At 37.2% G+C, this 13,606-nt stretch overlaps 1 gene segment (V, D, J or C); it reads right to left on the bottom strand.

Moving 5' to 3' along the window:
• Nucleotides 1–12,589: 12,589 nt before the first annotated feature.
• On the bottom strand, nt 12,590–13,059 carry LOC107083135. The segment is given in 2 exon segments: nt 12,590–12,927; nt 13,020–13,059. Coding segments are annotated over 2 exon segments (378 nt in total).
• Between the last annotated feature and the right edge of the window lie 547 nt (nt 13,060–13,606).

Raw genomic sequence — 13,606 nt, 5'->3', positions numbered from 1 at the left:
ATTTTTGTTATGAAATATTAGTTTGTAGAATATTTTTTTCCACATGATTTTTAAAACTTGGTCAGATGTTTTTTTTTTTTATTTAAGATGTTCTAAAAATGTATACAGTTTAATATTAGCTTCATTTTATCAACAAAAGAATCATAATTGGATCCTGTTTGATATTGCACTTTTAACAATGAAATAAAGAGCAGATTGTATAGAAACCACTTGCTTAGTTTTTCTGAAACTCTTCATTAAACTTGCCAAAAGAAACACAATAATTTCAGAACATATGATTTTTTTTGCAATATGTTCAGAGAAAATAGCAATTTGTAAAAGATGTTTTCATAGAATATGATGAATTTTGGTAACAATTTTACATAACTCCATTTCATCAGTTACAGTAGATCTGGATTTTTGATCAGAGCAAAACACAATTGGAAAAAAGATTAAAATATGTACCTTCAATCTTTGGAGAAAAAAAGTAAAATGAATCCTGTTAAAATTAAACATAAAATTGAAAGAAAAAAAAACGTATTTTAAAGTAATTAAAACAGATCCTTACCTGTTACAATCAGCTTGGTTCCTTGGCCGAATACCACAGTGATTCAGTTTGTATACATGGCCGTACAAAAACCTCCTGATTGTTTCTGATCAGGGAGTGGAACTGAAACCTGCTGAGACCAACTTTCACTGAAAACATCTCATTTTCTTTATCTGTTTGCTTTTATTATAAAACACACACATTGTTCCCTGCAGACATATTCAAACAGTAAAATATATTGTCTTTGTTAATAAATGTGTGTTGTGAACTGTTGAATGTTCTTACATTTTATTAGTTTTAGAGCTTAAATCTTGTGTTGGTTTTTGTCACACCGTGAATCACTGTGATACAGCTTCAGCTGCAGAGTCATCCCATGTCTGACAGAAATAAAAAGCAGAGTCTCCTGCCTCTGCCTGCTTAATAATAAACTGATAATCTATGTCTGAGGTGGATTTAGAGTTGAATCGGTCTGAAGAGAATCCTGTTCCAAAGTAGAGTGAACTATCGTAGTGGTGAAAACTCAGAACATATTGAGGAACTCCACCAGGAACTTGTTTGTACCAGTTGACAAAGTTTACATCATATCTCTGAATGTTGCATTTTAAAACAACTTGTTGTCCTGTTGAAACAGTCTCAACAGGAGGTATCTGGGTCAGTGTTATCGCTGCATCAACATCTGGCAACAGAAGCAGGGAAAAGCATGAGTAAAAGGTTTGCATGTGAAAATGTCACCTTAAAGTCTCTGAGAAGAATCTTACATGTTAGAGCAGTGATGAGACTGCAGAGGATCCCCAGCATGATGTCAGTTTATGGAGTAAAGATTTGGTTCTGTCCAGCTGAAAGTTGAACTGAAGAGAGGAGAGAACCAGAGGCTTTTAAGACACTGAGGAGAAGAGAATTGAGGGAGGAGGAGATTCATTAGACCAGGGGTGGGCAAACTTTTTGACTTGCGGGCCAGAATGGGTTCTAAAATTTGACAGAAGGGCCGGGCCAGGAGCATTTGGACAAGCAATGTAATTTATTAAACCTGGGGATTGAAATGTATAAAANTATTTTAAAGTAATTAAAACAGATCCTTACCTGTTACAATCAGCTTGGTTCCTTGGCCGAATACCACAGTGATTCAGTTTGTATACATGGCCGTACAAAAACCTCCTGATTGTTTCTGATCAGGGAGTGGAACTGAAACCTGCTGAGACCAACTTTCACTGAAAACATCTCATTTTCTTCATCTGTTTGCTTTTATTATAAAACACACACAGACATTGTTCTCTGTAGACATATTCAAACAGTAAAATATATTTTGTTTTTTAATGAATGTGTGTTGTGAACTGTTGATTGTTCATACATTTTATTAGTTTTAGAGCTTAAATCTTGTGTTGGTTTTTGTCACACTGTGAATCACTGTGATACAGCTTCAGCTGCAGAGTCATCCCATGTCTCACAGAAATAAAGAGCAGAGTCTCCTGCCTCTGCCTGCTTAATAATAAACTGATAATCTATGCTTGAGGTGGATTTAGAGTTGAATCGGTCTGAAGAGAATCCTGTTCCAAAGTAGAGTGAACTATCGTAGTGGCGAAAACTCAGAACATATTGTGGAACTCCACCAGGAACTTGTTTGTACCAGTTGACATAGTTTCGATCGTCTCTCTGAATGTTGCATTTTAAAACAACTTGTTGTCCTGTTGAAACGGTCTTAACAGGAGGTATGTGGGTCAGTGTTTTCGCTGCATCAACATCTGGCAACAGAAGCAGGGAAAAGCATGAGTAAAAGGTTTGTTTGTGAAAATGTAATCTTAAGGTCTCTGAGAAGAATCTTACATGTTAGAGCAGTAATGAGACTGCAGAGGATCCCCAGCATGATGTCAGTTTGTGGTGTAAAGGTTTGGTTCTGTCCAGCTGAAAGTTGAACTGAAGAGAGGAGAGAACCAGAGGCTTATAAAGACACTGAGGAGAGGAGAAGTGAGGGAGGAGGAGATTCATTAGACTAATATCTGAGATTTGATTGTTAAACTTTCTTCAGTTACTGTGAAAGAGATATGGAGTGTCCTATTTATTGTAAGCATGGCACTTGTTCTATCACCCAATGTGAAGTTTGCTTTGTTTAATTGTAAATAAAAAAAAACTAACGCAGGGCGATAATTATCTTTTTTAGTAAGAAGTGATGCTGACATATCTACATCATATTTTTAAGAAGATTTGTCTACAGATGCAACATTTTATGTCAGCAGTGTTGGAAAAACATTGATGAGATTTACGTAGAACAGAGGACAATATAAAGCTGAGCTCTCCGAGGCCGATAAAGGCAAAAAAATATATATATACGTATATTTTTGCACACTTGTCTCTGCGGAAGATTTCACTTTTAGACAAAGATTTATCGTAAGCAGGGTGCTTCTAATATTGAAACTGAAAAAAAAAAATTGTATGACTGGTTTTATGTCAAAATACACTTATTCCATTTTTACATGGATCAAATTACTTATCAGGGTCGCGGGGGCAGCAGACTAAGCAGAGACTCCCAGACTTCCCTCTCCGCAGACACCTCCTCCAGCTCTGCTGGGGGAAGCCCTAGGCGCTCCCAGGCCAGCCGAGAGACATAGTCCCTCCAGCGTGTCCTGGGTCGTCCCCTGGGCCTCCTCCCAGTGGGACGTGCCTGGAACACCTTCCGAAGGAGGCGTCCAGGGGGCATCTGAAGAAGATGTCCGAGCCACCTCAACTGACTCCTCTCGATGTGGAGGAGATCCGGCTCCACACTGAGCCTCTCCTGAATGACCGAGCTCCTCACCCTATCTCTAAGGGAGAGCCCACCCACCCTGCGGAGAAAGCTCATTTCAACCGCTTGTATCTGGGATCTTGTTCTTTCGGTCATGATCCAGATTTCATGACCATAGGTGAGGGTAGGAACGTAGACCGAATGGTAAATTGAGAGCTTTGCCTTTTCGCTCAGCTCTCTCTTCACCACGACAGACCGGTGCAGCGTCCGCATTATTGCAGCAGCCACACCGATCCGTCTACCTCCGCGACCCGGTTCCGGATAAAGCGGGAGACGACGACGACAAATTACTTATTTAAATAGTTTTTGTGATTAGTTTTAATAATTTTAGTCCCTTTAATCATTTTCAGGATTACAGGGCTCTATGGTCTCATTCTCAGTTTTTCCTCGCTTTGAGGGAAAGTACAACCTTAACAGACTACCAGTTCCAGTCAGAACAAGAATACAGAATAAGAAAACCAACAAATATCCGTATGTATTAAATTTGGAAGCATCATTAAAGCAGACAAGCTTTGTAATGGCAATCAGAGATATTACCATGTTACCTTAGAACTGACCTTAGTTTATTAATTAAATTAAAAAAACAAAATCTGTATTCTTCAATCAAAATTCCAAATAAGTTTCTTTTATTATTCAGAATTAGAGCAACAACTAACAATTATTTTTCTATGTTCAATTCTTTTTTCAATTATTCATGTAATAATTGTATGGCAAAAGGTTCCTAACAGAAGATTTAAAAAAGACTTTAAATAAAGTGAAGCTAAAACTGTGCACTTTGAGGACTTATGGATAGAGCCTATTTGTGGACCAAAAAGGTTTTTTATTGTTGAATGCAAAATGTTTGTATATTTTTTTACAATTTTGCTATAAAACTTTGAGTGAGTCGGTCTTTCAGCTAAAGGCGAGCTTAAGAGTCCCAAGTTAATGAATCGATGAATAAATTAGTTGCTGATTATTTCAATAATCGATTATTAATGATTAACACGAATAATTGTTTCAGCCCTTGTAAGAATGTTAAGTCTGTAAACAGACTTTTAATGAAGTGCCTGAACCTTTGTTTTTAGTTTTAGATGTTTTGAATTATAATCAGAAGTGCCAGGTAAAACTGATACTATAGGATCCGCTGCAAAGCAAGGAACAGAAGATGCCACCCAACCTGATATGATATTTATTTGAATAAGGTCAAAGTTTACTTAGATTGGATAGCGATGAATTTAAAATGGTTACATTCTCATTGATTTCTTATAAAAGAAGGTGGTCTATCAATTCCTCACCGTTAAATTGTATAATGAGGAAAAATTGGCTTAGAGTTACAGCCTTGTAGGAGGGCCAATACTGTAAAAGTGATTTTCGGTAACCAAACTAGTCAAGGTAGATGCTTCAATGAACCAATAATTTATTAATGCTGTTTTCATGTTCTGAATGAGCTGATTTTAAGTTTAAAATATCAACAACTGGCTGCTGTGAGAGCTTCCTTGGTTCTATCCTGTTTTGTTTTAAATCAGACCCTACCCTCTCCTTTCCAGACTGATACAATGGGGGAAATAAGTATTTGACCCCTTGCTGATTTTGCAGGTTTGCCAACTTACAAAGAATGCAACGATCTATTATTTTAATCATATGTACATTCTAACAGTGAAAGACAGAATCCCAAAGAAAATTCCAGAAAATCACATCATATGAATTTATTAAAATTGATAACCATCTGATGAGGAAAAACAAGTATTTGACCCCCTGGACAAACAGCATGTTAATATTTTGTAGAAAAACCATTTTGGCCTGCACAGATGTCAAACGGTTTTTATAGTTGGTGACAAGGTTTGTGCACATTTCGGCAGGGATGTTGGCCCACTTCTCCCTTAAGACAGCCTCCAAATCATTCAGCTTCCGAGGTTGTCGCTTGGCAACTTGAATTTCAAGCTCCCTCCAAAGATTTTCAATTGGATTCAGGTCTGGAGACTGGCTAGGCCACTCCAGAACCTTGATGTGCTTCTTCTTCAGCCACTCTTTTGTTGCTTTGGCGGTGTGCTTAGGGTCGTTGTCGTGCTGAAACACCCATCCTCGACCCATCTTCAGCTTTCTCACTGAGGGAAGGAGATGTTGGTCCAGAATTCCACAATACATGGCCCCATCCATCCTCCCCTCAATATGATGGAGTTGTCTAGTCCCTTTGGCTGAAAAGCACCCCCAAAGCATGATTGTGCCATCACCATGCTTGACAGTGGGGATGGTGTTCTTTGGGTTGTTCTCAGTTTTCTTTGCCCTCCAAACATGACGAGTTGAGCTGAGGCCAAAAAGTTCTATTCTGGTCTCATCTGACCACATCACCTTCTTCCAGGCCTCTTCTGAGTCGTCCAGGTGGTGAATGGCGAACTTTTATGCGGGCCTGTACATATTTCTTCTTGAGCAGGGGGACCTTGCGTGTGCTGCAGGATTTCAATCCATGATGGCGTAGTGTGTTACCGTTTCTTTTGTAACTGTGGTCCCAGCTGCCTTCAGTTGATTCATCAGTTCCCCTCCTTGTGGTTTTGGAATGTTTCCTCACCGTTCGCATGATCAGGGACACCCCACGAGGTGAGATCTTGTGTGGAGGCCCAGACCGAGTGAGGTTAGTGGTGTGGTGCTTCTTCCATTTCCTGATAACTGCACTGACAGTTGATCTTTTCTCTCCAAGTTGCTTTCCGGTAGCCCATCCCAGCCTTGTGCAGATCAACAATCTTGTCCCTGATGTCCGTAGAAAGCTCTTTGGTCTTGCCCATGGTGGTGATGTTGGATGCTGGTGGTTTGGGTGTTGAGAGGTGTCTTTTATACAGGTAACGAGGTGAGGCAGGTGTATTTGATGTAGATAATTGGTTGGGATTGGGGCTGTGTCTTAAAGAAAGACTAACTGGCCTTTAGGAGCCAGAATACTTGCTGTTTGGTAGGGGGTCATATACTTGTTTTTCCTCATCAGATGGTTATCAATTTTTATAAATTCATATGATGTGAATTTCTGGAATTTTCTTTTAGATTCTCTCACTGTTAGAATGTACATATGATTAAAATTATAGATCGTTGCATTCTTTGTAAGTGGGCAAACCTGCAAAGTCAGCAAGGGGTCAAATACTTATTTCCCCCACTGTATGTTGACATTTCCAAATGGTTCATAAGCTAAAGGGGCTTGGCTTAAAAATGGGGAATAAACCTAGAGTATTTATGTTTTTTAGGCCAGCTAAATGTCTAGTACTGCCCCTGCCAACTCAATACCACTTGTCACTTTTCAGCAGCGGCACTGTAAAAGTTAGAACGATTCTAGGGGCCCTTGACTGAGGGGGGCCCAAAAGAAGAAGAAAAGATCTGTCCCACTATATTTTTCAGATATAAAAAGAAATCCAGCAGTAAAATAAATAATCTTCATGTTCTACCAAATCTTTCAGCAGTAAACAGTGAAGCAAAGCATGAATATATTGACATACCGCCCTTCCCGTGAATTTGCAATAAATTGTTTGGTCCTCAGCTCCTGCATCACATCAGGTCTCGTAGTCTGTTACCGGCAGTTCGCTCGTACCGCCACTTAAATGCCTCGCACACGTCATTGGACATGGTGATATTGAAAGAAACAAATTAACAAGGAAATGTCTAAATGAGCAGCAGTGTGGTATAGCTGAAAAATGCAGGGCCCCAAAGTCTGGGTTTCAAAAAGAAACGGAAAGGAGGGAGAAAGAGGAGAGAGGGAGAAGCATTCATTGCCATAACCCAATTTTTCCCCCTTCTCATTTTGTTTCAGAAATGTTTTTTTAACTGAATAGTTCAAATTAACAATAGATTATTAACCTGTTGAATCAGCCACATACAAAATACATGTTTTGTCATTACACATATAGATTAATGAAAAATAAGTTCTCAGGTCCAGAATAAAAATAATGTGTCCTTTGAAAAAAGTAAAAAGGGAAACCTAATGGGAATATATTTTCACAATCCTAAACCTATTTTCTGTTCATGCGTTTTTTTTATTTTCAATAAGCTGTTATTAGTTTGATAGGATGTAAATGTAAAGTTTAAAGTTAATGTTAATTTAACCTTTTCACATTCTGACAATTACAATAAAAATTGCATTAAAATGTAAATTATAGTTTTCAGTGAATCTGTATAGCTGTTTGTGTACATTTCTGAACCACAAATTAGGGTCTAATATCAATGTCTTTCATGCCCCAAATTCCTGGTTGCCCCCCTGCTTGTCAGTAACAATCCCTAAGATGGCTCTGTCTCCTCTCCTCACCATCAGCAATGAAGGCCTCTTTATCACAGCAGTCACACCTCAAATCAAAAGAATGATATAAGACATTAAACATGGATATCCTTTCCTTTTTTCTCTTTACCTTCAAGACATTACCAGTTTTCAAAAAGGAGAAGTTCTTGGTTTGAGGTTTTTGACATGGACTAAATCACAGGGATATGAATTGTTGGACAGAAGGGTCCCATGTTTTACAGTGATAAACTGCAGAGTCTCGCTCCTCTACATTGTTGATGATTAAAAGATAATCTGTTGTAGACTGATGAGTGGATTTAAACTTCTGGGATGGAAACCCAGAGAAAGGTTTGAGGAACTATCACCATGATGAAACTTTAGCATAAACACAAGAGCCTGACCAGGTATCTGTTTATACCACTGAGCAGGATCTGTGTTAATAGACTCCAGGTTACACTCCATGATGGGTGCATCTCCTTTCCTCACTGTCACAGTAGAATGCTTCTGTGTCACCACTGTCACACCACCCACACCTGGAAACAAGATGACAAAAAAGAGAAACACTCAGAAAATCAATTCCAACATCATCTTTAATGTGCAGAATGTCCTTATCTTTACATGTTAGAGCAGTGATGAGAGTGCAGACGGCCCCCAGCATTTTGTCACTCTGTGCTTCGATGCTCCTACCTTTAAAAGGATGAGAGGAGGTGCAGGAGACGTCATTTAATACAAGACTCAAACTGATAGAGACTAACAGGGTTGAAGCTCTGAAATGTAATTATTTGCATGTTATTATTTGTTTTCTCTATGATGTGGCCTCTGCCAAATTACTCACACCACACACATATGCGCCAGAACCTGGTCAGGTAAACAGAACTATCTTCCATCTGCCCAGGACACTGCTTAAAATGATGGAGAACAGGACCTTGAAGCTGCTGTTCCCCTCCTTTGTAACGCTTTTCTAGACAATCTCAGGGTCGCATAGATGGTGGTCACTTTAAATTTAAGACTAAAATCCTGTTAGAAAGTAAAAAGACTAACGCTGCTGTGATTTGATTTGTTTTATATGGTATTTGATTTGTCTGCTCTTGTAGCACTTTGAAGATTTTTGCTAGATTCAGAGGGAATTAGAATAATAAATTATTATATTTATTGAAGGAATTTCTGCCCAAATATGAACAAAACTTTTACTACAATAACTATAAAGAATAGTTGGTACAGGTATGATAGTAAATTTCTAATAGTTGGCTTAAACATTGATTTCTAGAGAAAAAAATATTTGAATTTACACAGGTGTCCTGTTGACAGAATGACCAAAAATTGAGTAAAGAACAGTGGTCAAGCAAGTCTATTTATATTAGATATCAGAAAGAAGAAAATATTAAGTGCTGTAGATGAACAAAGCATAAGAAAAGAAAATATAGGGAATTTGCTGAAATGAACAAATACTTAAGTAAACAACACAACTGTAGGGAAGACATGTAGCTAACCCATTACACTCAACTCACAGAGTGGGAATGATCAATTATTCCACAAATTAATTTTGAATTACTTTAATTTTTCAAATAAATGTCCATTGAACACCTATTAAGAGATTAGATAGAATTTTCTAAAAATGTTTTAAAAGTTAAAAATGTAAATACAAATATCATGAAATTTGTTTCTTTCCTGCAAAATACATAAAAATGAAAATAGAAAATAAACAAAAAGTCAGAAAAACATTGGATGAGTGAGACTGCCTCTACTCTTCAATTTATGTAAATTACTGCATTTACATTATTACTGAATGTTCTCCTCCCTTTGTTAACAGTAATATTCTATATAAGTCTTAGTCTCTCTTCTTCTTTCACTGGAAAAGGTTGATCTAACAGGTATATTATAAAGAAGATTAGACTGTCAACATGCTGTGGACCCTCTGTGCTGTCTTCTCTGCTCTAACATGTAAGAATCTCCTTTGCCTCAGAATACATATATGTTTGAAGACATAATCTGTCCTTTAAACACAAACCTGTTACTCATATGTGTTTCGGTTTGTTTACAGATGTTGATGCAGCTAAAGTTCTGACCCAGACACCAGCTGATCATACAGTTTCTAAAGGACAACAGGTGGTTCTTGGATGTAACATTCAAAGAGATGAAAACTATTATGTCTATTGGTACAAACAGTTGCCCGGTGGAACTCCTCAGTATGTTCTGAGGTTTCATCATTCTCTCAGTTCTGCTGAATTTGGAGAAGGTTTTTCCTCTGACAAATTTAACTCTAAAGCCACATCAGATATAGAGTACCAGTTTATTATAAAGCAGGCAGAGACAGGAGACACTGCAGTGTATCACTGTAACACATGGGATAACTCTACTATGGAGGAGGTATCACAGTGATTCACACCATGACAAAAACCTCTGACAGATCTACTTCTGCTTTCTGAAGCTCCTATTCAATAATCTTTAAACACACAGAGAGATCCCTTAGCGTTTTAAATGTTTCTTTATTTGGTGCTTTACAACTTTTTTTATAACTCCTAAATGTTCTAACCTCTTATTGAAAGAAAACATAAACACCATTTACAGAATACAATATTGTAGCTTATTCATTTTTTCTGTATGCTTTCTAAATGTCTCTTCTTTTGATTGTTAAAAATGAAAGTTTAAACATTCAGTTAGAAGGCTGTGATAAATTAAGGTTTGATATTTAATAGATTATTTCCTTTGTTTGACTTAAAATATATTTATATATGAATAAAGTGTATTTAGTCAATACTTTATTAAATTAAACTGGGATGTATGAGTATGATTGATTTAGACTACATTAACATTGGAATAGTTGACAGATGAACAATGAGCTGCATATATTTCACAGCTGCTGGTGTGGTGTGAACCATCTAATTAGCCAATTTCTGCAGTCTGGGTTCCCAGAACCAGGACTAAACAATGAAAGGGAGCCTTAAGTTTCTATGCTCCACCTGAGATGTGCAGGAACGGTTTACTGCTTTAAATCAGAAAATCATTACTGATAGCATCGATGTTAACGGCTTACCTTTGAGTTTCAAAGATTGCTTTATTATTTCTGTCTTTTATCAGATTTTAATTGCTTGCATTTTTTCTTTTAAAAACATATTTCTGTTATGATTCTGTCTCCTTCTGTTCTGCTATGACTGTCTCTATGTCAGCTACATGTAAAGCAGATTTAATTCTTAATATATATAAATGTGAAAGGAAAACAAATTGCTAGTGAAGAGTAAATGTTTGACACACTAACTTTTATAATATAATTATTTTTCTACCATTTATTAGAATAATGTTGCACATTTATCAATGTTTTTATAGGCTCTGTCTTATTGAAGTAATCAGAGTATGGTAACATTTTTAATTTGATTTGCATCGATAGGAAGACACCTGCTTTATGTTATGGTGTAATAAATGTCATGATTATCAAATACTGTTCCAGGCCTTAAAAGTGTTCATAAGATTTTGTTACTGTTTTGTCATGTAGTTGAACAATGTACTCTATATCTGATTTGGAGTCATTCTGTTAGTGCAATTATAAAAAAAAATATGTCAATTTTGAAGCTTTTTAAATGTAGTAAAATACAACATAATTCTCAAGATGAAGATATATTTTTTTAGATAAAATTAAACAAAACACAATTGATTGTATGGCATAATAATAATAAAAAAGTTTAAACTAATACTAATAGTTGTAATCATAGCAAGTATCAGGATTTTACAATTGCACTCCTCCATCAATGACAATCATTGGGTTCTTGTATGGACAACCATAGAAATAAATTACTGGAGTTTTTAAACAAGGAACTGACATAAACAAGTAAGATTTTTTTTTTTTAACTATTCAACATCTAGGATGGGGAATGGGTGTTTGTTTTTCTACAGTTTTGCATCCAATATTTCATGATAATATCCATTCATTTTCCCTCAAGCTTTTTTGCCAGTCTGTCACAGGGCAACACAGAGACACACAACCATGCACACACTCACACCTAAGGACAATGTAGAGAAGCCAATTAACATAGTCATGATTCTGGACTGTGGGAGGAAGCCAGAGTACCTGGAGAGAACCCATGCATGCACAGGGAGAACATGAAAAATCCACACAGAAAGACCTGGGTTAGGAATCAAGCTCAGAACCTTCTTTCTGAAATGCAACAGTGCTACCCGCTGCAGCACTGCACAACCTTTGAACTTTGAAACTAAGGTGCAACATTTCGTTACATTCACACATCTACTGATTCTTGCTGCTGTGAAGTTATGATATATTTAAATGCCCAACCAAAGGACTAATGTTGATCTTGAAGAATTTTACTTGTGGTCAAATTAGCTTTAAAAATAATTTTAAGCAACTGGAACATGTTTAAACCGATTCATAACACAAATATTAGGTAAATTAAACATTGTTTGGTAAATTAATGTTTCATTAAATGATCTACTTGATCAAAAACCAATAACCTTATTTAGATGATTACTAACATTCTTTTATTGAGCTAGCAGCAATTTGGTTCTGCAGATAGCTACCAGGTGTCTCAGCGTTTGATCAGTCTGCAGATTCTGGTCCTTGGCTTCTGGTTTTCCATGATGGTGCCTCTTTGATGTGGCTGGCCCAAGATCAGCCCTGAGAGAGACAGAGTTTGCTACTAATGATGGATGGATGGATGGATGGATGGATGGATGGATGGATGGATGGATGGATGGATGGATGGATGGATGGATGGATGGATGGATGATCATGTTAAAGAGTCTACATGATAATCATTCTAGTTCTTTAAGTAAAAGACTTATCAAGAGAATGTACAAAAGTCTCAACTCATATAGAAACCCCAGAAAGTATTATACCTAAAATGGGATTAAAGCACATTTGCTCCTCTTAAGGTTATGCAGTATATACAACCTCTAAAAATCTAAAAGATTTCTTAAAAATTGTTCAAAATCCCCCAAATACATTAAAATATGAAACAGTAGAAGACCTAAATAATAAAAGCGAAATCCTCTGAGAACTATCAGTGAAAAAGCAGAAGTGTTTGTGTCGAGGTTTTTGTCACGGCATAAATCACTGTGATACGAACTCCTCAACAGAGTCATCCAATGTTTGACAGTAATAAACTGCAGAGTCTCCTTCTTCTATGTTGTTGATGATCAAACGATAATCTGTTGTTGACTGATGAGTGGAAGTGTGTCTTGCAGAAGGGAACCCAGTGTCATATTTGGGTGAACTCCAGCTATGATAAAACCTCAGCATATAGAGAGGAACTCCTCCTGGGATCTGTCTGTACCACCGAGCAGCACTGTTAGTAACAGTCCCCAGGTTACAGTCCATGGTGGCTGTCTGTCCTTTCCTCACCGTCAGAACTGAGGGCTTCTGTGTCACCACAGTCACACCACTCACACCTGGAAACAACAAGAAGGCATAAAATGAAGAGAAACCCACAGACTGATGAATCCAACAGGAGCTCCAGTCTGCAGTAAGTCATCCTGCTTACATGTTAGAGCTGTGATGAGAGAGCAGAGCGTCCCCAGCATGTTGTCAGTTTGTGCTGAGAATAATCTTGGATTTTCTAAGGGTGACCTCACTGCTGACAGATGGGAGAGTTTAGAGGATGAGGAGAGGAGGTGGAGGAGATATTTATCAGAAGACTCAGACAAGAACAGACAGGAGGAGGAGCTCTGATACTTTATGGAGCGAGGGACTTCTTTAACCAAATATGTTTTCAGATAAACTTTTTTAATACGTAATGTAAAACCTTTTATTGTATAAACTGATATTTATCACTGTCCTTCTGTTACACCATTTTACCTATCATCTTGCCCATAGCCCCTCTTTTAAATTTTCTTTCTGAAAAGCTTTATTAACATTAGAAGGCACATAGACCTCTTTTCATGTAGACTTAAGATAATAAATATACCCGTTATTTTTTCTACATCGTTGTGACGTTTTGGTGAGCTGCTTTGCATGGTGATATAAACAGACGAAGTAATTGTAGTCATTAGTTTAACAGCAAGATTGTGTTCGCTGGAAGAATATATATCCCCCGTTTACAGAGTCCAAGTCTTGTTTGTGGCACGGGGG

Source organism: Cyprinodon variegatus, unplaced genomic scaffold (genome assembly GCF_000732505.1).
Source record: "Cyprinodon variegatus isolate N-32 unplaced genomic scaffold, C_variegatus-1.0 Scaffold69, whole genome shotgun sequence".
NCBI classification, from domain to species: Eukaryota; Metazoa; Chordata; class Actinopteri; order Cyprinodontiformes; family Cyprinodontidae; genus Cyprinodon; species Cyprinodon variegatus.
This window is presented reverse-complemented; position numbering and strand designations above follow the sequence as displayed.